This window comes from Ovis canadensis, chromosome 2 (genome assembly GCF_042477335.2).
Source record: "Ovis canadensis isolate MfBH-ARS-UI-01 breed Bighorn chromosome 2, ARS-UI_OviCan_v2, whole genome shotgun sequence".
NCBI lineage: Eukaryota > Metazoa > Chordata > Mammalia > Artiodactyla > Bovidae > Ovis > Ovis canadensis.
Window position 1 is genome coordinate 39780668 of NC_091246.1, and position 26222 is coordinate 39806889.

A 26222-nucleotide genomic window follows, 5' to 3' on the forward strand; every position below is an offset into this window, starting at 1 on the left:
GAATCTCGTGGACCAGGAGCTTGGCAGGCTGCAGTCCTTAGGGTCAAATAGAGTCAGACATGACTGAGGCAACTTAGCAACTGTTCTTTATATATTCAGAATACTAGGCCCTCAGATAAATGATTTGCAAATATTTTTCTCATTTTATCACTGGCTTTTCACATTCTTGACAGTATCGTTTGATTCACCAAAGAATTGGAAATTTCTCAGATTCTCTTATGAGTATAGCCTTCTATGAAAGATCTTTAAAGTGGAGAAAGGCTTGCTTATGTGCTCTGAAGGTCAAGTAAGAAACTTGGTTCAAGTTCAGTATATGAAACAAAACCAGAGATAGTAGATAATTATGAGAATGAGCTGAAGGAATGGTAGCTTAGGAATTCCTAGAATATATATATATAGTCTGAATTTTATAAATATATATAAATATAATCTATGTATTATAAACTTATGCTGCTGCTGCTGCTGCTAAGTCGCTTCAGTTGTGTCTGACTCTGTGCAACCCCATAGATGGCAGCCCACCAGGCTCCCCCGTCCCTGGGATTCTCCAGGCAAGAACACTGGAGTGGGTTGCCATTTCCTTCTCCAATGCATGAAAGTGAAAAGTAAAAGTGAAGTCGCTCAGTCATGTCCGACTCTTTGTGACCCCATGGACTGCAGCCTACCAGGCTCCTCCATCCAAGGGATTTTCTAGGCAAGAGTACTGGAGAGGGTTGCCATTGCCTTCTCTGAATTCAGAATGACAAATATAATAATTTTAAAAAACATATGGACAAATAACTTCAATTCTCTACCTCTGTTATATGATCAAACAGATTTAATCTGAAGGTTTTTTTTTTTTTGGTGGAGATTTTGATCTGAGCAGAATAAAAATACAAAATATTTCTAACCAAATCATGGATCCAACCAAACTCTCTCTCCTCTCTCATCTTTCCTCTTCCCACTCTCCTCCAAACACTAGTGGAACATAGGTTCCTTTTCCAAAAACAATCAAATAACAAAATCATTATATCACACATTTTCTAACCTGAACCAAACCTCTCTTTCATTCAATTCAAGTCCTAATTATCGTGGGTATATAAAATATTTATTGAAACACAAGAGTTTTAATTCTTTTTTGGGCTCAGACCCCTTTGAGAATTTCATATAAGCTATAGTTTTGTCCCAATAAAAAGCTATGTTTCAACAAAGTTATATTTAAAATTTCAAGTGTTCCCAAACCTCTTAAAACATCTCTGAGAAGTACATGGGCCCTTGATCTAAGTAAATGAAATTTATCTAATACCCAGTGGACGTCCTCCATGTAATTTAACCCTTATGATAGGGACCTGTCCATTCTTGGCTTTAAAGACCACCTGTTCCCAGATGCTTCCTGTATCCATATCATCAGACTTTTCTCCCTTCTCTGGAGCTGCAGAAATCCAGCTTTACCTCCTTCCTGGGCATCTTCTCTTGGATGACTAATGAGCTCATGTTCAAGGCAGAAGTCAGTCCTACCTCCCTGATCCATGCCTTCTTCAATTATTATTAAAGCGTCACTCCCTCCCGCTAAGTATCTATAAAATCCACCTCCCTCTCCTGTAAAACTGCCACAGACCCTTGTCTCTCCTCCTTTGTCTAATCTGTCCTCAACAAGGCTACCAAAGTGATCTTTTAAAACATGTCTGCTGCTGCTGCTGCTAAGTCACTTCAGTGTGTCCAACTCTGTGCGACCCCATAGATGGCAGCCCACCAGGCTCCCCCGCCCCTGGGATTCTCCAGGAAAGAACACTGGAGTGGGGTTAAAACATGTCACTCCTCTGCTTAAGTATGTTATAAATATCTCCTGTCTGTGGACAAAAGCTTGGATATAAAAGGGCATGGCTGATAAATAGCTTCATACCAGGCAGGCTTCTGCCATGCACCCCACCTAATGCTTCCATATGCCCCCACCCATCAGGCACACCTCACTGATTTCTGTTCCATGTGGAACAGACTGCTTGGAGACTTCCCATGTGTTCACCCTTCTGCCTGTGAAGCCTTAACTCCTCTCCAATCTGTGACTTATGCTTATTTTTCAAGATATACCTGTCACCTCTTCATTGAGGCACTTTTTAAAAGAAATTTATTTTATTGAAATACAGTTGATTATACTGTTGTTAGTTTTTGCTATACAGCAAAGTGTTTCAGATGTGTTTGTGTGTGTGTGTGTTAGTTGTTCAGTTGTGTTCGACTCTTTGAAACCCCAGGGACTGTAGCCACCAGGTTCCTCTGTCCATGGAATTCACCAGGCAAGATACTGGAGTGAAGAACAACAAAAAAAAAGAATACTGCAGTGGGTAGCCATTCCCTTCTCCAGGGAATTTTCCCAACCCCAAAACTGAACCCGCATCTCTTGCGTTGCAGGAGGATTCTTTGCCATTGAGCCACCAGGGAGCTCCCTGCTCTCTCTCTCTCTATATATATATACATATGTATGCTTTATGCTTACATATGCATGCATACATACATACATATGCATACATACATACATATGCATACATATGTGTGCTTTACCTCAATATATATATATACTTTTCATATTCTTTTCCATTGCATTTTTTTTTTTTTTGGTTGCACTGGGTTTCTTTTTTTTTTTTTTTTGGTTGTGGCTAGCACTTGGGCTTAGTTGCTCTGAGGCACATGGGACTGTAGTTCCTTGACCAGGGCTCCAACCTGAGGCCTCTGCACTGGAAGGTGAATTCTTAATCACTGGACCACCGGGGAAGTCCCTCCATTACAATTTATCACAGGATATTCAATATAGTTCCCTGTACTATACAGTTGGATCTTGTTTTTGATCCATCCTATTTGTAATAGTTTGCATCTGCTAAGCCCAAACTCCCAGTTCATCCACCTCCCCCACAGTGAGGCACTTTTGGACTTTTCCTGGCAGACCTATTGGTTCTTGTTTCTGTGCCAACATACTTCTCTACAAGCTTCTACTAATGCCATTGATCACATTGCCTTGCAATTATTATTTATCTAAGAGGCTATGTGCTGCTTGAGGGTAATTGGCATGTTTTATTAATTTTTTTATTTTTCCCCAATGCCAGTCATTCTTTGGAGCTCCAAAATGGTCATTAAATGAATTTTAAGAGAAAGAAAGAAAGAAAAGGAAGGAAGGAGCAAAGGAAGGAAAAAAAAGAAAAGGGCCCCCAAAGTATATCTAAATCCATGGACCATGAAGGCAGAAAATCACTTCCGCCCTCCTTGAAATGGAACAATTAGGTGAAACACACAGATTAACAGCTCGGTGAAGGAAAGGTAAAGAAATTTATGTCTAGTTTAAGCTGACAGGCCTGTTAAGACATAATGAACCCCATTCTTTATTTCACCGAATGGTGGGTGGAGAGCAGGCAGCTGGAAAACCCAGAAGAAAAATCAAGCCATTTTCTTGGAAGACTCAGGCACGTTGTCATTTCCCACATTCAAGTCCTAAAGCATAGTAGAAGTTGACAACAATCAGGGCTTTTGTTGCCAATTCACTCTCATAGACAGGCTGCCTGGTTCTGCTCCAAGTCATAGTGAAAACACAGATGCCCTCTTTCATTGATTCATTCACCCAACCAATGCTGTTGAGGAAATCCTATGTGCCTGGCACTATCCTAGGTGCTGGAAGGATATGTGTGTATGTTTGGTCGATAAGTCACGTCTATTTCTTTTGCAAGCCCATGGACTGTAGCTCTCCAGGCTCTTCTGTCCATGGGATTTCCCAGGCAAGAATACTGAAGTGGGTTGCCATTTCCTTCTCCAGGGGATGTTCCCAACCCAGAGATCCAACTTGCGTCTCTTATATCTCCTGCATTGGCAGGTGGGTTCTTTACCACTAGTGCCACTTGGGAAGCCCTTCCCATCACATGGGCAGCACCAATGGGTACATTACTCATTCTGGAGTTGGTCGCAGGTTCCTTGGATCTCCAACTCCAGAATCATTTAAAATGAATCCCTTTCTTCACACTTGTAGCTTTATTACTGGGATAAAGATTCTCACTGTCATTTGCTGAATTTTTCTGGGTGACTCTCAGACGTCTCAAGTTCACCCCTACATTGTGCTTAGCTGCTCAGTCGTGCCTGACTCTTTGCGACCCCATGGACTGTAGCCTGCCAGGCTCCTCTGTCCATGGGATTCTCCAGGCAAGAATACGGGAGTGGGTTGCCATCTTCTTCTCCAGGGGATCTTCCCAACCCAGGGATCAAACCCAGGTCTTCCACACTACAGGTGGATTTTTTTACCATCTGAGCCACCAGGGAAGCCCCTACCCCTACATTATTCCCTTTTTAATAAAATAAGAGGCCCACCAAAGTAATCATCTTCTTATATAGCTATACCAGGGAGAGAATAGAGACACATATACAGGTCTTGCCATCCCTTGCTTCAAGAGATAAGAGGTTAAAAGTTGTGGGTGGGGGCATACATTTCAGGTGAAAGAAAAGTCATGGGCTTCCCTGATGGCTCAGTGGTAAAGAATCTGCCTGCCAACTCAGGAGATGTGGGTTTGATCCCTCAGCCAGAAAGATCCCACATGCTGCGGAGCAACTAAGCCTGTGCACCACATCTGCTGAGCCTGTGCTCTAGAGCTTGGGAACCACAACTACTGAAGTCCACTTGCCCCAGAGCCCATACTCCACAACAAGAGAAGCCATGGCAGTGAGAAGTCCGAATACCAAAATCCCGCTCGCCACAAGCAGAGAAAAGCCTGCATAGCAACAAAGACCCAGTGAAGTAAAAATTAAATAAAATTATTTTTTTAAAAAAAGCAAGAAGTCATGTCCGGACCCAAATTGGGAAAGATATCAGGGCTGAATTGATGCCTGTCTGGTTATGGGAATCTGTACACAACCCCCGGCCTGTTGGAAGGACCCTCACTGGGGAGTTCCTGGAGGAGCTGGGGAAGGGTTGGTGCTTTGTCAGGACATGCTGAGCAGGTCTGGTAGACCTCTGAGAAAGAGAGCAGGAATGCATGGTGGTCAGAAGTCACTACAGTCTTCTCCATCAGCATGGAGAATGGAAGTGAGGCATGTGAGGGCGGACTGACATCACTGGAATAGCTGGATGATCTGGGAAGCCTGGAGCCTATGACGGCAGTGTGCTGGATGCGCCCACCACATAGGAACAATGGGGAAGTTCGCATGGATAGATGGCAGAGACCCTTAGTCCGCACAGCTGGGCAGCGGCCATTCGTCTATTTGACTGATCGACGTGAGAGCAAAGGGCAGGGCTGCTCATGTCTTGGAACAGGGCCAGGCTCCATCCAACAAACCCGTATGATTTCCTAAACCCCAGTTCTTATATAAAACCTTTTCATGGCACCACCATCTATTTTCCTTAAGTAAAAAAATGGTGAATGTTTCTCTCACACCGTGGAAGAGGGAAACGAGAGTTTAAATTAACTCCAAATGGTAAAAATTTAATACAGCGCCAGCTGCCTGCAGGTTTCTTCAGTTCAAAATCTCTGAGAGCAGAAGCCACCCCAGCTGCTCTGTGATCTCACCCACCATGGGAAGGCTGAGGGGCTACTGAGCCACACTTTTCAAGCACGTAATGAAAACCACTTGACCTACAGCCTCTCTGATCAACAGGTGAGTCCATTATCTGGTGGGAGAACAAACCAGAGAGTCCAAGTTAAGAAAGAATAATTATCTATTTGGAGTCAGGGAAAAAAAAAAAAAACCCACCACCTCTGAGGGTTCAGGGATCTTTTGCTCAGCCTAATGCTTTAAGCTTAGGGAAAGCTTGCTATGGGTTACTTCAAGCTCTTGTCCGTGGGACGAATCTGTCCACCCCTCATCCCTTGCTTTTGATATCTCAAATGGGGACAGAAACTAGGGTTTAAGAATTTTGACCAGTTCACATAAGAAATGGGTTTTGAATTATTTGTGGGAGGAAATGGAGAGAAACAAAAGCAGGTTGTTGCCTCTATAACTCTTGGGAAATTCCATGTCAGACTTGAGCTGTGCTGTGCTTAGTTGCTCTGTCGTGTCTGACTCTACGACCCCATGGGCTGTAGCCTGCCAGGCTCCTCTGTCCATGGGATTTCCCAGGCAAGAATACTGGAGTGGGTTGCCATTTCCTTCTCCAGGGGATCTTCCCAACATTTTAAGAGACTCAAATTTGGGCACTAAAACCAACCCTTGAACATATTCCAAGACCATCAGATGCAGAACTTCCTGGAAAGGAAAGTTTTCTTAGTTTTGCAGTAAGAGTGCATGGATTCTTAAGCTGCTCATGAAGCCTATGTGTTCCTGGATTTTGATGGATACCAGGTGATTCACAAGGTCCCTGAGGACAGCATCTGGGGAAAAAGACTGGCCCACCCAAATCAAGAACTGCATCGAATGTGTTAAGTCTCCTCTGTGGTCCTCAAAATGTTTGCCAGTAAAACACTGCCCTTGACCATAACCATCCCACTTGGTGTACCTTTCAGATGGGAAAAGCACTGACCTCGATGGAATACAATGAGATGAGGTGGATGTTACAAGTATCAATAACTCTGGCCTTTGAGGTGAAGGGAAATTTGGTTGTAAAGCAGGTTAATAACCTTTAGGCTTCCTGATGACCTAAAAGGCAGGTTGAGGACTTCCTTGGTGGTGTAGTGGATAAGAATCTACTGCCAAAGCAGGGACACAGGTTTGACCCCTGGTCTGGAAAGATCCCACATGCTGCAGAGCAACTAAGCCTGTGCGTCACAACTACTGAGTCTGCACACCCTAGAGCCCACGAGCCACAACTACTGAGCCTTCATGCTGCAACTACTGAAGCCCACCTGCCAAGATCCTGTGCTTCACGAAGAGAAGCCCAAGCACCACAGCTAGAAAGTAGCCCCTGCTTTCCACAACTAGAGAAAGCCCAAGTGCAGCAATGAAGACTCAGCACAGCCTAAAGTAAATAAGTAAATAAAGCAGTGTGTAGATGTCAAAAAAAAAAAAAAAAAAAAAAAGAAAATGTTTAAAAAGCTGCCACTTGATTTCTGTACATATTCAACTGGTTTTTTTTTGTTTGTTTGTTTGTTTTTTTGTTTTTTTTTTTTTTTACAAGCAAGCTCTAAAAGGTGTCCATCCTAAGCCAAATTTGCCAAAATATGCCAGCAGAAACGTTTTTTGGCATATTGGCCCACTTAACGCCAATTAGAAATTTTTTGCCAGAATAATCTTTTCAGCAACCTTGAATTGCATAATGAATTTTTCAACTCTTCAAGGCCCATCTCAGCTCTCATTTCCTTGATGAAAATGTTGGTTACTGCCCTCAGTGCAGGTTAGTTTTCTTACCTTTGGACTCCTAGAGGATACAGTAGGCACATAATTCAGTCCTCAATTATGTATCACCATATAGTAATACCTCCTGATTATGTGTAGTGTTTGTTCTTTTTTAAAAAAATATTTATTTATTTGGCTACACTGAGTCTTAAGTACAGCCTGTGGGATCTTTGGTTCCCAACCAGGGATCAAACCCAGGCTCCTTGCTTTGGGAACTTGGAGTCTCAGCCACTGGATCACGGGGACGTCCCAGTGTGGCATCTGTTCTGCTTTATTGATTGCATGCTTCCCTGGTGGCTGAGATGGTAAAGAATCCACCTGCAACGCAGGAAACCTGGGTTCAACCCCTGGGTCGGGAGGGGAAGGGAATGGCTACCCACTCCAGTATTCTTGCCTGGAGAATTCCATGGACAGTGGAGCCTGGCAGGCTCCATGGGGTCACAAAGAGGTGGGCGTGACTGAGCGACTGGCACACCTGGGTCAGTTGCGTAGTAAGCACTGTGAGGCAGTGACAGTGTTTTCTGTAGGCCTGGATTACACGTGGCACAAAGCCTGGAAGGTCACAGAATGCCTCTGACCCACTGAAACACAGAGCTGTCTGGTGACTTCAGAACGTATCTTCTCAGTACTTAGGTCGTGAATGCCATGGCCCCCCTGCCTGGCTGTGAGCAACTCCAGAACGCCCCACATCTGTCTCAACAGCAATCAACTTGGCGTTCTCTCGATTGCTACTTGATACTCAACTGAACAGAAAATGTAGCCTCAGGGAATATGAAACAACAGCAATTGCTAAGAATTCTGGGAATTCCTTTAAAAAAAAAAAAAGATGACAGAATCCATACTTGCGGGGTATGTAGGTGTTTAAAGGTAATTTTGGAGACTCTGGAGTCTAGTAACAAAGAAGAATCCGGGCTTTAAATCTGGCTTGGAAATATGATGTGTGCCAAGAATGAAAGGTAGAGGGAAACAACTTGCAGTAGCCAATTTGTTTGTTCTTTGCCTGGGTCGAATTATGGAGGCTTAGACAAAATTGTTTCATCAGATTCCCCTGGTCGAATGTGAGAATTCGCCAGGGTATAAAAACATCAATGGAGTATTTCTTCTCACAGTGTGGACTCCCAAATCTGATCGCCCACCACAACCAGAAGCCTGTCTTGATTTTCTCTGTCCCTTTAATGGTCTCTGTGTCTCTTTCCTCCTTCCACAGGTGGAAAATAAAATCCCACATAATAGTTATGCTTTGGGAAAGCTGAAATAACATATAGAGCAACTGAACAGTTATAAGGGAAAAGCACATCATGAACTTAATTCCATTTCCAGATGTAAAATGTCATAAAGAATTTTTTTCCATACTTGGCAAAATAACAGGAATTTTTGAGGCCATTTTATTTAGCTTGGTGGGTGCATGTTTATAAGTAGGTATCAGAGCCTTCCACTTCGAGTGGGCTATCAGTGCTACATATTGTAACTTTACATAGATTAAACTACCATAGGCCCCCACCTTCAGCTGGAGGGTACATGTTGTTGTTATTATTGTTCAGTTGCTAAGTCATGTCTGACTCTTTGCGACCCCATGAACTGTAGCCCACCAGGCTCCTCTGTCCATGCCCTTGCTGAAATGGAGGGGAAATGTGTCTGACTAATGGTAGAATTGGGTGTATTTTCAAAGCCAGAGCTCTGATCCATTCAGGGAGGTTTCCAGCCAACGTGATGATTCTCCAGTGACTTACAGAGATAGACACTGGGTTTCTCGTCTGTTTCAAAGAGCAGACCAGTTAATCATTCCACACATTTTTCATTTTGACTTCTCTTTTTCTTTTACCCTCTTGTGTGAGACTTAGGGTCTTTGTAGGAACACCTGGGTATGAGCTGAGAAAGCTTGGCTGGGAATAGGATTCAAGCTGATCTCAGACTCAACTCAATCATAGAGTTACAGAGTTTTGAGAAGCATAGTTTTTTTTTTTTTTAAAGTGTGATGTTCCAAAAATCCATAGACATTTAAGGGTGAGGTGTAAAAATAACTCTCTTTGTGACCCCGTGGATTGCAGCCCGCCAGGCTCCTCTGTCCATGGGATTATTTTTCAGGCAGGAATGTTGGAGTGGGTTGCCATTTCCTCCTCCAGGGGATCTTCCTCACCCAGGGATCATACTGAGTCTTTTGAGTCTCCTGCATTGCCAGGTGGGTTCTGTACCACCTGGGAGTCCCCAGAATAATCCAAGGGTGGGAGTAAATCAGGGTGGTAAAAATCCTCCTGTCACATGATATCATTTCTGATACCAAAGGAACAGCTCCTATATTGGAAAACTGGTTGTACAGGCAGATTAACAGATGTGTCCACCAAAAGGGTAACTCCCACCATGGCCTTTTATAGGCAGGAAGGAGCTCTTTACAACTCAGCTCCTGCTTTACATAAATTATTAGAGTGGGGGTCACAGGATTGCTCTTGGGTGATGAGAAGAAAAATATAATGTGAGAAAGCCATCCATTTTCTTGAGGACTTTGAGTGGACTGCTAACACAGTTATAGCTTTTGTTCTTACATTACTTTTTTTTTAAGGGGAGACACAAACGTTTTACTGATGTTTCCATCTCTGTATATTCAGCTAAAATTCCCATTTAATTGGATGATTCAAAATGGAATCTGTACTGTCACTGTGCCAACTGCTCCAGTTGGTTCCTATTTATTGATCTGGTCTCACTAAAAATGAGAGATGGCGCTAAGCAAAAATGAGAAATGGCAAAATGTGGAAAGTTACTCTTGCTTTAAAAAAATGAAAGTGATTTCTGTTGATCCCTGTTTCTCTTTCTCGGCACCTTGACTGAAAGCAACCGAGTGTGAATGTTGCTGTTTAGTCGCTAAGTCGTGTCCAACACTTTTGCAACCTCATGGACTGTAGGCCGCCCAACCCCTCTGTCCATGGGATTTCCCAGGCAAAAATGCTGGAGTGAGTTGCTGTTTCCTTCTCCAGGGGATCTTCCTGACCCAGGGATCGAATCCGAGTCTCCTGCTTTGGCAGGCAGGTTCTTGACCACCGAGCCACCCAGGAAACCCATTTGCATGAACATCATTAGTTATTGTTTATGTGTTGAGTTGAAGCATGCCAGTGGAGGACAGCCACCACCTACAATGCTTAGTTTTCAGATCTGCAGGCCTTCCTACTGGAGCTTTGAGTTGAAATACAGATACACTGACTCTGAGAAACAAATGAAAGCTGTCATCAGTGTCAACAGCAAAAGCCGGAGGTCCATCCCATACAAATTATGGACATCTGTATTCCTAATTGTCATCCTTTTGGACCATGCCAGCGAAACAGCAATGCCAAGAGAGTCTGAGGGCTTTAGAAAAAGCAGGTATCAGGTTTAGGTGATAGGAGACATTGATGAGACCGAGAAGTCCTTTTGGAAGGAATACTCTCCATATGTTTGTTAAAATACTCGAGATTTTCTAGTTTCAGATACCTCCTAATGGCATGCTTTGTCAATATTCCACTTACTACTTCTAAGACAGATCAGTTTATGATCTTAGAAGAACAAGTGGTATGGATGATTCCAGGATCAGAAGATTGTTGGCAAAGATGCCTACAAATAGTTAACAAGGTAATGGTAAGAAATGTTGACCTTGATTTGTTTGGCTAAGATGTAAAGATTTTTGAAGGTCAAAGGTGTCCTTGTGTAGTGTTTTGGAGTCTAACTGTGTCTGACCCTCTAACATTAAGCTGCTGTGGCCTGCAGTTTTGAAGAGTGAAGCAAACCAGGGGGAAAGGGAGAAGGGGGAGAGAACAGGAAATGGAGTGAGGTGTTTCAGGAAGTTGTCAGGGGTTGACTGATTGATTCCAGATGGGAAAGGTCAGCCTTCGTGACCCAGGAAATACTCACTGGGGGAAAGAAGTTGGCTTGTGGAAGGGGAAGGCCTGGGAGGGAGACGATGCTGGAATGCACAGTCCACTTCCTTCAGTCTTCAAACATTCAGAAACTTTAACTTCTCTGAATAGAATAATATCAGTGTTGTCATCGTTCATCAGAAAACAGTGAAAGAAGTTAAATTGGAAGCTTTGAGTGTACCAAATGTATCTTCGCCTCCCTCATGTATTTTGTTCTTTCAGAAGTGGAAGGAATGCACGGAAAAGTCAGTATTTGTGTGTGTCTCCACGTACAAGAACAACAACCATTCCTTAAAAAAAAAAGAACAACAACCAAATATGTCTAGTTTCACATGATGGAGTTTGTGTATCAAATCCTTTACATTTTGCAAATTCAGTTAAGTTGGCAGCCCTTCCTAGATACCTCACTGTCTTAAGATATTTAGAATATTAAAAATGGGGACTTGCCTCATATCGATATATATACAGCCACACGCACATACATTTGGACATAATTTAAAATCGCGTAATAAATTTTGCAGACACTGAAATAATTCAGGTTAATTCCCTTGCTGTCAGGAGAGGCCAGCGCTAGCCAGCAAGAGATTAAAATTTATTTCCATTGTTAATAGAAAATAATGACGTGCATCTGAACCATCAGGGTATGTCATTCGGGAAATGTTCTCTTTGGAACTGAGTCTCCACCCAAATGGACAATGATGAAATCAGCTGGCTCAAGAAAGCCCCATATTTTGTGGCAGGAATGCACAAGGCGCATGAACGTACAGTATAACAAGGAGCCTGTGGAATGAATTAAAGCGGTCTTAGGGAGAACTCTCTTCATGTCCACATAATCCTCACCTGGGCGGGGGTTCCCCTCCTTGTGCCCAGCACAGCTCGTTAGCAGTGAAAACCTGAGGCACCCTCTGGTTTTTTTTTTTTTTTCCCACGGATGACAGCAATGTCCATTCACACACACAATTTATAAAATTGATCTGATTCCTCATTTTTTCCCTCCACCTTCTCCTATTATTTTCAGAGGGTAAACAGAGACAGAGGTGGTTGCTTTCAGCCTTCATGCTCATCCTAACTCCGGGAACCAGGAGACCCTCGACTCCTCCCTCCCTTTGACTGAGATGCCACCCTCTGCTCTGCTGAGAGGCCCTGTAAGAGTATGTGCCTTATGTCCTGGCAGAAAGTGATGCAGGTCTCTGCCTTATGGTGGCCACTGCATGATAGGAACTTTCTGGAAGGCCTTTCCCCAGACTCTTAATATGTTAACAAGGATGCAATTGAAAACAGACTTGGAGCTAGATGGCTACATCCCTGAATTGTGAGCAATTACACTGATAGTAATTTTCTGAATGACTATGGAGGCTCCTTTACGTTCATCCTGATTTCACAATGAACAGGGACATGAAATAGGTAGTGAATTCACTAGTGGAGGAGCTAAGTGTGGGAGACACACTCATCGACTAGGAACACATCGTTCTGTGGTCTTAGAGTCTCCAAGGCCTGATGTAATAATACCCGATACATAGAAGACACTCAGTGACTGCATCTGAGTTAATAAATGCAGCCCACTGTGTCCATGTAAACTCCTGAATGCCACTGTCATGCTCATGGCACCAGGCTAGGTGACATACTTTGTGGGCTCATAATTTTAAGGGTTCTTCCGAATCCTTATTATATTACAATATATATAAAAATTTTTTACTTCATTGTACATCATAAACACAATATTGTAAGCAACTATACCTCAATTGGGAAAAAAAAAAGATGCCATCTGAAATCTTATTTGAGGTTAAAAAAAAATCAGGAGAGTATTGCTTTGGAAAAATGTATTGGGTAGGATGGACTGAAGTTCAGTTCAGTTCAGTTGCTCAGTTGTGTCCGACTCTTTGCGACCCCATGAATTGCAGCATACCAGGCCTCCCTGTCCATCACCAACTCCCAGAGTTCACCCAAACTCATGTCCATTGAATCGGTGATGCCATCCAGCCATCTCATCCTCTGTCGTCCCCTTCTCCTCCTGCCCCCAATCCCTCCCAGCATCAGAGTCTTTTCCAGTGAGTCAGCTCTTTGCATGAGGTGGCCAAAGTATTGGAGTTTCAGCTTCAGCATCAGTCCTTCCAAAGAACACCCAGGACTGATCTCCTTTAGCATGGACTGGTTGGATCTCCTTGCAGTCCAAGGGACTCTCAAGAGTCTTCTCCAACACCACAGTTCAAAAGCATCAATTCTTCAGCGCTCAGCTTTCTTCACAGTCCAACTCTCACATCGATACATGAGCCCTGGAAAAACCATAGCCTTGACTAGATGGACCTTTGTTGGCAAAGGAGACCCAAATAACTTTCTGGGGAGACAGAAATGTTTTATATTGTGATATGGTGTGGATTACCTGGGTATATCCATTTATCAAAACTATACAGTAATTGCATGTAAATTTCACTTTAAAAAAAGGAGACTCATTATGTTTATTTTGTTCGTTTGAAATAATTCATGGTGAAGAGATGTGACATGCCATTGAGTGAATCTCGTTTTGTAGTAATATAAAATATTACCTCTTAAGAGGTAAGGCAAGGCCCAGGTTTGTCCCCTCTTTATTTAATAAGTAAGAAAGTGTGTGCTAAATTGCTTCAGTCGTGTCCAACTCTTTGTGACCCTGTGAACTGTAGCCTGCTAGGCTCTTCTGTACATGGGATTCTCCAGGCAAGAAGATTGGAGTGGGTTGCCATGCCCTTCTCCAGAGGATCTTCCTGACCCAGGGATTGAACCTGGGTCTCCTGCATCTCCTGCATTGCAGGCAAACTCTTCAAGGGTGGCCAAAAATTCCAAGTAGAGTATCAGTGAGTTTAATTTGGGAGTGGACATATCTATTCAATGTCTTTCCTCAGGTCTATATATATACTTGAGTATATATATAAGAAGCTCCTTTCTCAAACACAAAATATTGCCACATGTAACTAACAAGTGACTCACCTTCCTGGGTCAGTAAGTAGGTGGTGGATATGCCCAAGTCCATGCATTTCGGCTGTGTTTTCCCACTGCTCCAGCCCTGACTGATCACCACTTCTTTGAATTTCCCTTGCACCCTCATCTGCAGCACACACACACACAGAACTCAGTCCAACCTCACTCTGTGTGCTGCTTGTTTTTCTTGTTTGCCATGCTCCTCCAGCGTGAAAGTAAGCTCTTTGAGGGTAGGGACCATGCCTTGTAATATGTGGGGGTTAATTCCCCCTACTGGAGCCTTCTCTTGACCCAGAGCTTACACTATTGGAGGGGCTCCATGAGTAAAGTCCTCTGTCCTGTTGACTGGTCAAACAAGGCAGGAGTGAGGCCACGAGGATGGGAACTCATCCATGAATGTTTTACATGTATTTTTCTCATTTTATTCTTCTTTTATGTCATTCAGCCCTCAAGATAGGCAATGTTGTGTGTATGTTTTACAGACTAGGGAAGTGGAGATCCAGAAAGGTTAAATAATCCATCTGTACAGTCCATGGAATTCTCCAGGCCAGGATACTAGAGTGGGTTGCCATGCCCTCCTCCAGGGGATCTTCCCAACCTAGGGATCGAACCCAGGTCTCCCAAATTGCAGACGGATTCTTTACTGTCTGAGCCACCAGGGAAGCCCAAGTAATCCATCAGAGGTTCTCAGTTAAGAAGGAGCAGGCGTGGGATTTGGGTTCAGTTCTCTCTGACTGCAAATCCACACCCTTCCACTAGGCACCCTTCTCTTCCCTATCATCTGGTTAGATACTAAATGTCCTACATTTTCAATGCTGAATTCCGCAACTTTACTTTTCACCCAAAGTCTAAGCATCTTAGTCGCTGCTCTCTGGTGTGGGAGAAACCAGATATAACTCATCAGGCAGTACATGCATGCCCAGCACTACTTTAGCACACGTCAGGTGTTCAAGAACCCACTCCTGAGAAATGACCTCCCAGCTGGTGTTTCCATCTTAGCTTCCCAATCAGACACAATCAGCTCCTTTTTGTGATTCCAGCCCAAGGGTCACCTGGGAATGATGGTCCAAGTACTTTGATCGAGATGAAGTTTCTAGAACCCATGGGCAGATTGCCAACTTCCCCACTTCCTCCTGGGCATAGTTTGAGCACAAATAGGTGACAACACATGGGTGAAGGGTGGCCTCTTTTTCCATAATGCTCTGCCATTGTTACAGGAGGAGGAGAACGCATTCAGATGCCAAGAGCATGACTTGTCCCTAAATTCTGGTCCATCTCTCATTAGCCACACGGAAGTCTGACAAAACAGTTCTGTGACTTTTATGACTTACTGAGAAATTAACTCAACCCCCTCCCCCCTATCCTTTTTCCTTGAAATCTGCAGGTCGTATTGTCAACAACAGTGAATGTGGATGGACATGTGCTGGCTGTTTCCGACAACATGTTTGTTCACAACAACTCGAAGCATGGACGGAGAGCCAGAAGGCTGGATCCGTCGGAAGGTAGGGCTGTGCTTTCCGGAGGGACTGAGCCTGGCAGACAAATGAGGTTCTTCACAAATTTTTCCTGGTTTGAATTTGAAATTGATGTCTCTGAGTAGGAGTGGAGAATGTCCGCAAGACTGTGTGGATTTTAAAATGAAGCTGTAAACACTGACTTCTGCCTGCTCTGTTGTGACCCCCACACATCTCCCAGCCAATGTTCAGGCCCTTGCCACTCTCTGGCTCTCTCATTTAGTTCTGTCAGTTTTTCTTTCTCTCTCTCTCTTTATTTTTTTGCTAGATGGGCATTTCAGGCAAATGTAGTGCTATGACATCTTAGTTAAACAGGAACATTACCACGCCAGACATGTATGAATAAGTGTCAGATGTGCGCTTAAACAGATTGTGGGCAAAACAAAACAATGTGCAGAATGAAACTGACACTAATTGATTTTTGTTTGCTTGGACAAGAAAAAATCATGGTCTGCTCTGGGTAATTTTTCCAAGTGCATTAAAGTAATTAGGAAGACCGGTAACAGTTAAACTTCAAGTTGTCCGAAAAATTAAAGTGCATCAAGGAAGATAACTGACAAACCTAAGCAAATCCCATCCAAGTTCTTTTTTGTGCACGCTCCCCAACTCATTGGTCTAAGAAGCTCTTGTAATACAGAATGAATGGCTAAGTGAGGCTCCTATTTTTGTGTATTGTCTTGCTGTATACTGCCCACCAGCCCCCACCCCAACTCAGCCCTTAAAATGTGTCTTGTATCATTTCAAATAGGAATTAATGAACTGAAAGAAAATGATTGAATCAGTAAAGAATTTGGAGTGGTGTTAATTCTCCCGCAGCGGGCACTGAAAGGGGAGAAGAAAATCCCAGGGTTCAGAACTAGGAACCCATCCAGTTTCTTTTGACTGATTGGATGTGATTGACTGGCTGTTCAAAGGGGGCTCATGTTTTTGGAGTCCTGCCAAAGTTCTCCTCCACCTCTGACCCTGTCAGCTCTGGAAATGGAGTGATGGATTGACTTTAGTTATGGCCTGAAAACCATATTGGGTTCCTGTTGGGATGTAAAGTCCAGAGGCCTCGAACATATGGAAGAAGGGAGGGACAATCTTTCCTACAAAGTTAGGAAAGTGATTAGAAATTGTCTCTTGATACAGCCAGAAAAATAAGTCTTCAACTATGGTAGATTTTACTTTCTCCTTCTTTCTCTGGCACATTAACAGACCTTGTAAATCTTAACATCTTGGGGCAGAGGAGGTGGGGAGAGAAAAGGGATTTACACATTTCCAGTGTGATCAACTTATAAAATATGGGGAAAAACAACAGAGTTTTAAAAACACCCTTTGCACAATTAGCTAAGTGTTTTCATATATAGTGGTCAACTCATTAGGCTTTAATGACCTGGTGAAAACCAACAACCAATTAGGGAATGATGGCAAGTCAGCAAAGCTCAACTTAAACTTCTTAGATAACCAAGAGCTTTCAAGAGCAGTCAGTCTCCAAACTCCAAACTTCAACCACCAAAAGACAGACTTGACTTTTTCTTTCCTATCTTTTTAGCAACTCCATGCATCAAAGCCATTAGCCCAAGTGAAGGCTGGACCACTGGAGGAGCCATGGTCATCATTATTGGGGACAACTTCTTTGATGGCCTCCAAGTGGTGTTTGGGACCATGCTTGTATGGAGTGAGGTAGGCAAAGACAACTCACTTCCCTGATTTCCTTTTTTTTGATCTGGGGAAACTAGTAATTCTGCAATGTCAGCAAAATGAACACACACACACACACACACACACACACACACACACTATTGAGTACCTATTATAAGTGGGGTACCAGGATTAAAAGACATGTAAGCTACAATTTCCTGCAGGCATGGATCCCTTAAAAAGAAATATTCACTGTAATAAGTATTGTTTATAATTGTGAAAAATTAGAAATTGGCTAGATATTGGGTACTAGGAGAATGGCTAAATAAATGAAGTATCATCATTTACTTAAAAATTATATTTAAAAGATTTCTAATGACGCAGGAAAAGGGAACATGCTTACAATATAATGCTAAATGAAAAAAAAATCAGGACAACAGTATCTATGGATGTAAAATATAATTATATAACACATCCTTAGAAAAGTACTGGCAATGTGCCAAAGATGAATAATGGCTGTCTCTGGGTTATGCAATGGTAACATTTTTTAAATTTTTCTCTAGTTTCCAATTTTTCTACTGTGATGAGAAAAAAACAAGACAAGTTACAAAAAGATATATAACAGTGCTAAGTTGGATATGGAAATTGCCAAATCAATCTGTGAGGTCATGGCAGTGTAGGAACTGGGGAGGGAATGACTACAGGGATGGGGGTTAGGTGGATACAGGAGGTTGGGGAGGGGGTACTTGAGCTGGGCTAATAGGAAGGGAAGGATAGACAGGTTGGGTTGAAAGGTAATTCCAGGGTGGTAGACAGAAACACTTGAGACATAGGACAGGGCGTTCATGGCACAAGGGGTACCATGAGTGCAGCAGTTTGCCCTGGGAGATAGCAGTGGATGATGCTTCTATGTTCAGTAAATCCATGATAATATATAATAAAGACTTTATTTCCCTGCCTATTCATTCCTCAGCTAATAACTCCTCATGCCATCAGAGTGCAGACTCCTCCTCGGCACATCCCTGGGGTTGTAGAAGTGACATTGTCTTATAAATCCAAACAGTTCTGCAAAGGAGCTCCAGGGAGGTTCATTTACACAGGTGCGTAAGAAAATTATTCCAAGGGAGACTGGTTCCTGGTTCACTTTTGCTCTGGTCCCTAGTCTATCCACTTTATAATCATTCTAACTTTTATAGGTCTTTCTACTGGTGTGGCAAGAGTGGACTGGGTCATAGGCATTGAAAGGGGATGTGTTGATCTAATGTTGTGTTTTATGTAAGCAATTTCTGCACAGTCTGGGAAATGGTCATGGCAGCTCATTTCAGGATTCCATCCTTATGAATTTAACTCAGCTGGAACCATGCTAGAAAAGACTTTTATCCAAACAAATCAGATAAAATATTTGACAGAGTTGCTGGCTATAATGAAATTTTCTTGAAAAGGATTCAGGAAAGTTGCCTAATGATGCTGCAGAGGGATTCAAATTATATTAAAACTTTATGAAAGTAGAAATGATCTAATTGGTTCAATATTTATTGAACGCCTACATTGTATCTACTACTTTTTTCCAGGTGGAAGGTACAATAACATAGAAGACATGGTCCCTATTTGGAAATTTAGAAACTATTGGAGAAGGCAACAGAGCAGCTGGTGAATTAAGAGTGTTCAAATTGTTTAGTATTTCCAAAGAATGGAATATGAATTTCACAAAAAGGGAGTGACTATGAACTAGAGTAGAGGGATGGGGTTCCAGGAGGAGATGATACTGAAGACCGTTTTTAAGGATGGGAGGATTTGGATAGGCAAAGAGAAAAAGGAAGCATGTTCCTCCTATGGGAGTCTTAAGTGCAAAGACACAGAGGATGAGGTGAGTTGATGTCTAGAGGAAAGAAAAAGCTGGTTCAACAACTGTGGGGATCCATGAGATGGAACTTAGACTAGAACTTAGCTAGGCATAGCAGGAAAGGAAACCTGATTTAGTTGGGGAACAGCTGAAGGCACAGAGACCCACTAGAATATTATTGTTTGGTCCCTAAGTTGTGTCTGACTGTTTTGCGACCCCATCGACTGTAGCCCGTCAGGCTCCTCTGTCTATGGGATTCTCCAGGCAAAGAATACTGGAGTGGATTGCCATTTCCTCCTCCAGGGCATCTTCCTGACCCTGGGATTGAACCTGCATTTTGTGCATTGGCAGACAGATTCTTTACCACTGAGCCACCAGGGAAGTCAGAATATTGTTACTCTGAACAAAAAAAAAAAAAAAAAAAGAGGTATAGGGAAAGAAGTATAGAAATCATCAAGAAAATATACCAGACCTATTATAAATTTCTAATATTATTTTATAGTGTTTTCTTCCTCATTTGGACTTAGCCTCCTATTATTATTTAAGCGTAAATTGTCTGATTAGCAATCAATTAGGAATAGAAGGAAAAAGGAGGATTTAGGTATATATTTAACATTTTGTCATTGAGTTTTCCCTCTTGAGATAGGCATGTCTTGGTTGGGTTACTTGCAATAAAATATTTACTATTCCAGCTCCCAAAGGGATACAGCTTTTTCAGTCATTCAAATGAACATTTATTACATGCCTACCATGGGCTAGCACAGCTCTAGGCTCCGGGATATAAAAGTGGGCAAGATAAAGCCCTCCATCTTAATAAACCTTGTATACTATAGGCAGAGACAGTCAACAGAGAACATACATTATATAATTTCAGACAGTGATAATGAAGGGATAGAGAATGAGGGAGGGTCTCTCTGAGAAAGGAACATTGAGCAGAGATGTGTATTGAAGTGAAGTGAAGTCTCTCAGTCGTGTCTAACTCTTTGCAACCCCATGGACTGTAGCCTGCCAGGCTCCTCCGCCCATGGGATTTTTCAGGCAAGAATACTGGAGTGGGTTGCCATTTCCTTCTCCAGGGGATCTTCCTGACCCAGGGGTCGAATCCAGGTCTCCTACATTGCAGGCAGACTCTTTTACCATTTGAGCCATAAGGGAATCCCAAGATATGTATCGCGGGTGTGGAAATCTGCCCCACCCCCCTTATCTCTTTGACCTCCTCTCCTGTCCATTCACATTTCCTCTGTGCCTAGGCCTCCTCAGGGCTGTGTTTTCTGTGTGGTTCATCATTGTTAGCTAGAATAACACTTGGCAGTCAATCGGTTGGGGGCAAATGTCCCAGACAGAGGAAAGATGACAGTCTGAGAGGCAGGGATAAGCCTGGCATCACTGGGGAAGAGCAAAAATGCCAGTGTGGCCAGAGTGGAGTCAGTGGGAGATGAGGTGGGAAAGGCAGGTAGGACAAGGGGTTTGCATGGGAAAACTTTGAGGATGCCAAACAAGGGAGTAGTCAGCATCCAGGTGGGATTTAAAGCCACTGGGATGGATGAGAGGCCATGGAAGGGAGTATAGCTACAAGATGGAAGCGGTCTAAAAGATGGCAGGTGCATCAGAAGCGCTAAGTGTAGGGCTCAGGAAAACAAGGAGGAGCCTGTGAAGGACACAGAAATGGAGTGGTCAGTGGGTAGGAGGAAACAGGAGCTTGGACTGTCCCTGGAGTCAGGTGAGGAATGGGTTTCATTTCACACATAGAGTTTTGCTTTCTCAAATGCATCCACTGTAATATGGATGACAGGTCTGCCCTGTAAGGTGATAGGCAGGATGAATAAAAACTGCATTGCAATTAATCTTCAATTCTCTTCCGAAGTAACAAGCAATACTCAGTGGGGCTATAGACGTTTGGAGCCAGGTGTTGTGTGCATATACGTTTACATGTGCATACGTGTGTGTCTGAGTAAATGTATAAAGTTCCTTCAAAAGCAGAGGTTGTCATCCTTGGTCGCACTTTAATGCATCAATGCTCAGGCTGGATCCCAGACTAATTAAATTTGAAGTTCTGAAGATAGGACCCAGGTAACCATGTAATCTATATATTCAATATACAAATATCAGCTCTAAATGATTGCTCAAGGCACAAAGTCAGTAATATCAGTATTCCTCTAGCAGTTTACAGTTCTAGATAGAGAGAGAGAGACACCTATAGATTATAATAATCATGCTGAGTCCTAAAAGAGATATAAATGCAAAAGGGGCTATAGGAGCACTGAGCAGGGGTGGCTCACTTTGGGAAACCAAGGAAGGCTTTCTGGAGGAGCTGACCATAGAGTGACATTTCAAAAGGAAAGAAGGAACTTGCCAGACAGAATAGAGGAGCCTAAATGATTCACAGAAAACACAGTGCTTGGTTTAAAAAAAATGAAAGGAGCCCACACAGTAGTAAAGATAATAGATTTTATGTTACCTGTAAATCTAAGAATTTTAAAGATAATAAGACATCAAAGAACATTGGATCAAACTCCATCTGTTGCAGATGAGAAAGCTAAGACCCAGGGAGAAATGACTTGCCTGTCTAATTCAAGGTGGAGTCAGAACAAGGACTCAGGTCTCTGGCTCTCCTGCCTGCTGACCTATGTTTAGCAATGCAGTGTGGCATGTCATAGGGTAGCAAGGAGCAGGACATGACTGAAGTGACTTCACATGCATGCACTTCAGCAAAGAGTTCTGTTTTCCTTATGTGCTGAGACATGGTTGACTTATTCCTAAAGCAAGCATCAATTGAACATGCCCCACGTTGGTTTGTTGTATTTGCTGATTTCCATGGTGCAGGTACTGTCACCAGGGCTGATTTCAAACTACTAATATGACATCAGCTGACTCACAGCATTCCTGAAAATTCAACAACCTGCTCTCATAAAATGGTACAAACCAGGTGTAGAACACCTGTGCATGGAAAGCGTTTGAAATAGAGAGCAGCTATAGCTTATTATTGAAAAGGTGTATATTATTAGTATTATTAATGCTATTAGTTTTATCATCATGGAGGCTGACTTGAACAAGGAATTACAAATGTGATGAGTGATAGAGGATGCTGGGGATATATATCAGAGGAATCTTAAGCCAATGGAGAAGGTTAAGGACAGTTCAAACACGGGAAACAGTACGTGCAAAGGCCCTGGGGTAGGAAAGAATGTGGGATGTGTTTGACAGTAACTAGAAACAGGGAAGAAAGAATGTGAAAGAGAGGTTGGGTTCAGACTGGAAGAGAGATTGAACCTGCTTGTTTGGCTGCATCCCAAGTGCCATGGGGAGCTATTGGAATAGTTTAAAGCTGGGAGTGCCGTGGTCAGATTTGCCTTTTCAAAGAGCCTTTTAGCTGCAGCAGAGAGAATGGTTTGGAACCTAGGATGGATTCAGGGAGGTCAGTTTGAGGCCAGTGTGGTGGCCCCAGCCAGAAATGATGGCAGCTTGGACTGGAGTGCCAGTGGTGGGGACAGGCAGAAGTGGATGAAATTTAGGAGGTAGCATTGACGGGACTTGATGATTGATTGGATAGGGTGAAGGTTGGGGAAGGAAAGGGAGGGAGTGACTCAAGTTTCAGGTTTGAAAAATTGGGTGGGTATAGCTTAGAAAGTGATTTTTTAAAAAGGTATAAAGTGCTGAGGGAGTTCAGAGGAAGGACAAAATACTTCCAGCTGGTGGAAAGGTGGGAAGATTTAATATTGTAAAGATGTCGATTAATGAATAAATTTAACACAATGCCAATCAAAGGACCAACAAAATGTTTGGGGAAAACTTTACAAAAGTTCACCTGCAAAAATAAAGGTGCTAAAATAGGACCCCTCATTTTGAAAAATGAGAGGGCTTTGCCCTACCAGACTTTAAAACCTATGTTAAGTTTCGGTAATTAGAAGAATATGGGGTTTTGCAGGAACACATAGAAATGTCACGCAACAGAAGAAAACACTTTAAGATAAACAGTTTTTATGCACACAACTAGTACAAATACAGAAGTATTTGTATGGGTGAGGAGACATCTCAAGTCAGCACGGAAAATATGGAATTTTTAACAAATGTTGTGGGGCCAACTAGTTAAGCATTTTAAAAAGTTATATATCTAATTTCATATCACAAAATGAAGCATACTTGAATTAAATATTTTAATTAAATGTAGGCATTAATTAACTAATTTTTAAAAATGTAGGCATTTAAAAAGATTATTATACTTGAGCCTTGCTAAAAGCTTGATCCCAAAGACAAAAACCACTGAGCATAAATATGTGATTACATGAAAAGAAAATGTTTGCATGTCTCAGTTTCAGTTATTAAATCGAAAGGATAAGGACAAACTGAAACCATATTTGTTATATATGACATAATATCCTACACATAAAAATATTCATTTACTTGTTGAGCAAAGTTCATTTTATGCCTATTCTTTGTCAGCCACAATTTTTTTTTACATTATGGATAAACAAGTGAATGTTAGAGGTCTTATAAATTAAGGGGGAAAAACTCTCTAAAAGCTAGCAAGGAACATCAGGAGTTAATTCAGGAAGGAATATAATCAAACAATAAACATGTTTGTAAAAATCCCAACCACATTAATAATCAAATGAAAGCAAATTAAGGCAACTACAGGATAACATTTTTTTTTCCTATCAAGGTGGCAAAGATTTTTTTTAAAACAAATGAAGATACCTACGTTGACAAAATTAGAAGAAAGTGGGGTTTTTCTAACACACAGTTCTCCACTCTCAGGAGAGTACCCTGATGGTACTAGGTTTTAAAAAAAATGTATGTACCCTTTAACCCAACAATTCTACTTTTAGGAATATATACGTGGGAGATTGAGTTTGCTTGAAGGTTGTTTATTCTGAAGCACTGTTAATAAGCACTGTTGAAGCACTGTTAATAGGAGTGAAAAACTGTAAACAATCACAAATAACAAAACATCCTTATACTGAAAAACATCTTAGATACTAAAGAAATGCTGTGGGTGCACAGTCGCTCAGTCGTGTCCAATTCTTTGCACCCCCATGGACTGTAGCCCACCAGTATCTTCTGTCCATGGGGTTTCCCAGGCAAGAGTACTGGAGTGGGTTGCCATTTCCTTCTCCAAAAGCAATGCTGTGGATGGATATTTAATTACATAAAAGACATTGGTGATATATTAAAAAAAAAAAAAGCTTAAAACTGTATGTACAATATGGTTTCTGGAGATGCAAGAGAGTCGAATTTGATTGCTCAGTCGGGAAGATTCCCTGGAGAAGGAAGTGGAAACCCGCTCCAGTATCCTTGCCTGGAGAACCCCAGGGACAAAGGAGCCTGGTGAGCTACAGTCCATGGGGTCACAATGAGTCAGACACAACTGAGCACATGTGTGCATGCACGCACACACACACCAGTCGTGCTGGACCCTGTTCCAGGCATATTGCGCTCCAGTCTTTCGGGAGGGTCTGAGGATCTGTATTTTAAACAAAGAAATGAGTTTGGGAATGCTGAGTCCTCCCATCAGGCTGCTGCGGTGACTTCCTGGCTTGTAAAGCATTTGACAACATGGGGCAGTTCTTTTTAGACCGAGTCATTACCCCACAAACCCAGTAGTATTTACTCGTATGTGGAACTTTCTAGAAAGAGACTCCAAAAGCAGGAGGTGGGAAGGAAATTTCCAGCAAACCTCCGCTCCCTCAGCCCTCACCCCACCACTCACATCTTATGGATCATGGTCCAACTGTTGATGGTTTCCGTATCCAAGGACACACCACCACAATAAACCTAAGCCTATTAGATGGGACTTCCCTGGTATAATTAGGCAAAATGCAGTAATCAGCTCCCCATGGTTGTTGCTGCCAAGTACCGCATAAACATCAGGGCTCTGAAAAACAACACATTTTCTTCATGTAGGAAGGTCTATTTTCCTCCTACCACCACGATTTATTGAAGTGCAGCTTGCTGCTTCAGAGTCAAGAGCTGTACAGGAGCATCCAGCTCATCAGGAAACGTCCCACTGCCTCTGTCTGCTTTGAGACCTAGAGGTGGTACCAGCCAAGGCTTGTGAGCAGGGAGAGGTCCCCTACTCCCCTGGCTGACTTTGCTGCAGAAAACTAGCAGTGGAGAAAAATAATCCTGGTAGGGGGTACCCAGGGAGACCACGGTTACTTGTTTTTTCAGGTAACCATGGTTACTGCATCTTAAGGATGCAGGGAGAGGAGGTCTGTAGCAAGGCATTTGAGAATGGAACTCCACTTTGTCATTAAACTTGAGAGAACTTAGCACTGGAGTGGAAGACCATCAGTGAGAGTTTAGAGGTCTGGATTTGAGTCCGAATTTTATGACAAATCCCCTAACCATTCTTTGCCTTCGTTTTCTTTTTTGAAATTATTTATTTGTTTATTTTTGGTTGCGCTGGGTCTTTGCAAGTTGTGGTGTGCAGGCTTCTTGTGGAGCATGGGCTCTAGCAGCACAGGCTCAGTAGTTGCGGCCCATGGGCTTTAGTTTCCTGTAGCGTGTGGAATCTTCCTGGACCAGGGATCAAACCCGTGTCCCCTGCATTGACAGGTGGATTCTTATCCACTGAACTACCAGGGAAGTCCCTCACCTTAGTTTTCTAACCCAAAACTTGGAAGATATTTATCTCACTGGGAATATGAAATGTAGATATGCAAGTATATTTTGTATAGAAATACACAGATATGAACAAAATTTACTATTGTAAGTGTTTGGCTGTGGGATACATAATTTCTATGATGAGTTCTCTTTGGCTTCCTTCCTCACTGCTGTTTGATCGAGGGTGGACTTTTTTGCTGGCTTCCCAGGTGGCTCAGTGGTAAAGAATCTGTCTGTCAATGCAGGAGACACGGGTTTAATCCCTGGGTTGGGAAGATCCCCTGGAGAAGGAAATGGCAACCCACTCCAGTATTCTTGCCTGGAGAATCCCATGGACAGAAGAGCCTGGTGGGCTCCAGTCCGTGGGGTTGCAAAGAGTCGGACATGACTTAGCAACTAACCAACAGCAGACTTTTTTGCATGTGTTCTCTACTGTAGAAGGTGAATTCTTGAAAGACCCACCGTATCATGCCTTTAGTATCTGGGTCTGGATTAGAAATCAGGGTTTTTAGGTGACAGAGAAGGCCAGGGCAG

The 26222-nt window shown here is 42.6% G+C and overlaps 1 protein-coding gene across 1 annotated transcript in view; it reads left to right on the plus strand.

Annotated features, from left to right (window-relative positions):
* Positions 1–26222, plus strand: part of EBF2 (EBF transcription factor 2) — a 220621-nt gene that overhangs the window by 156535 nt on the left and 37864 nt on the right. Inside the window, exons 8-10 of the mRNA XM_069575945.1 lie at positions 15490–15607; positions 17154–17284; positions 18216–18342. Coding sequence (XP_069432046.1) covers positions 15490–15607; positions 17154–17284; positions 18216–18342 — 376 coding nt within the window. The remainder of the gene's footprint in view (positions 1–15489; positions 15608–17153; positions 17285–18215; positions 18343–26222) is intronic.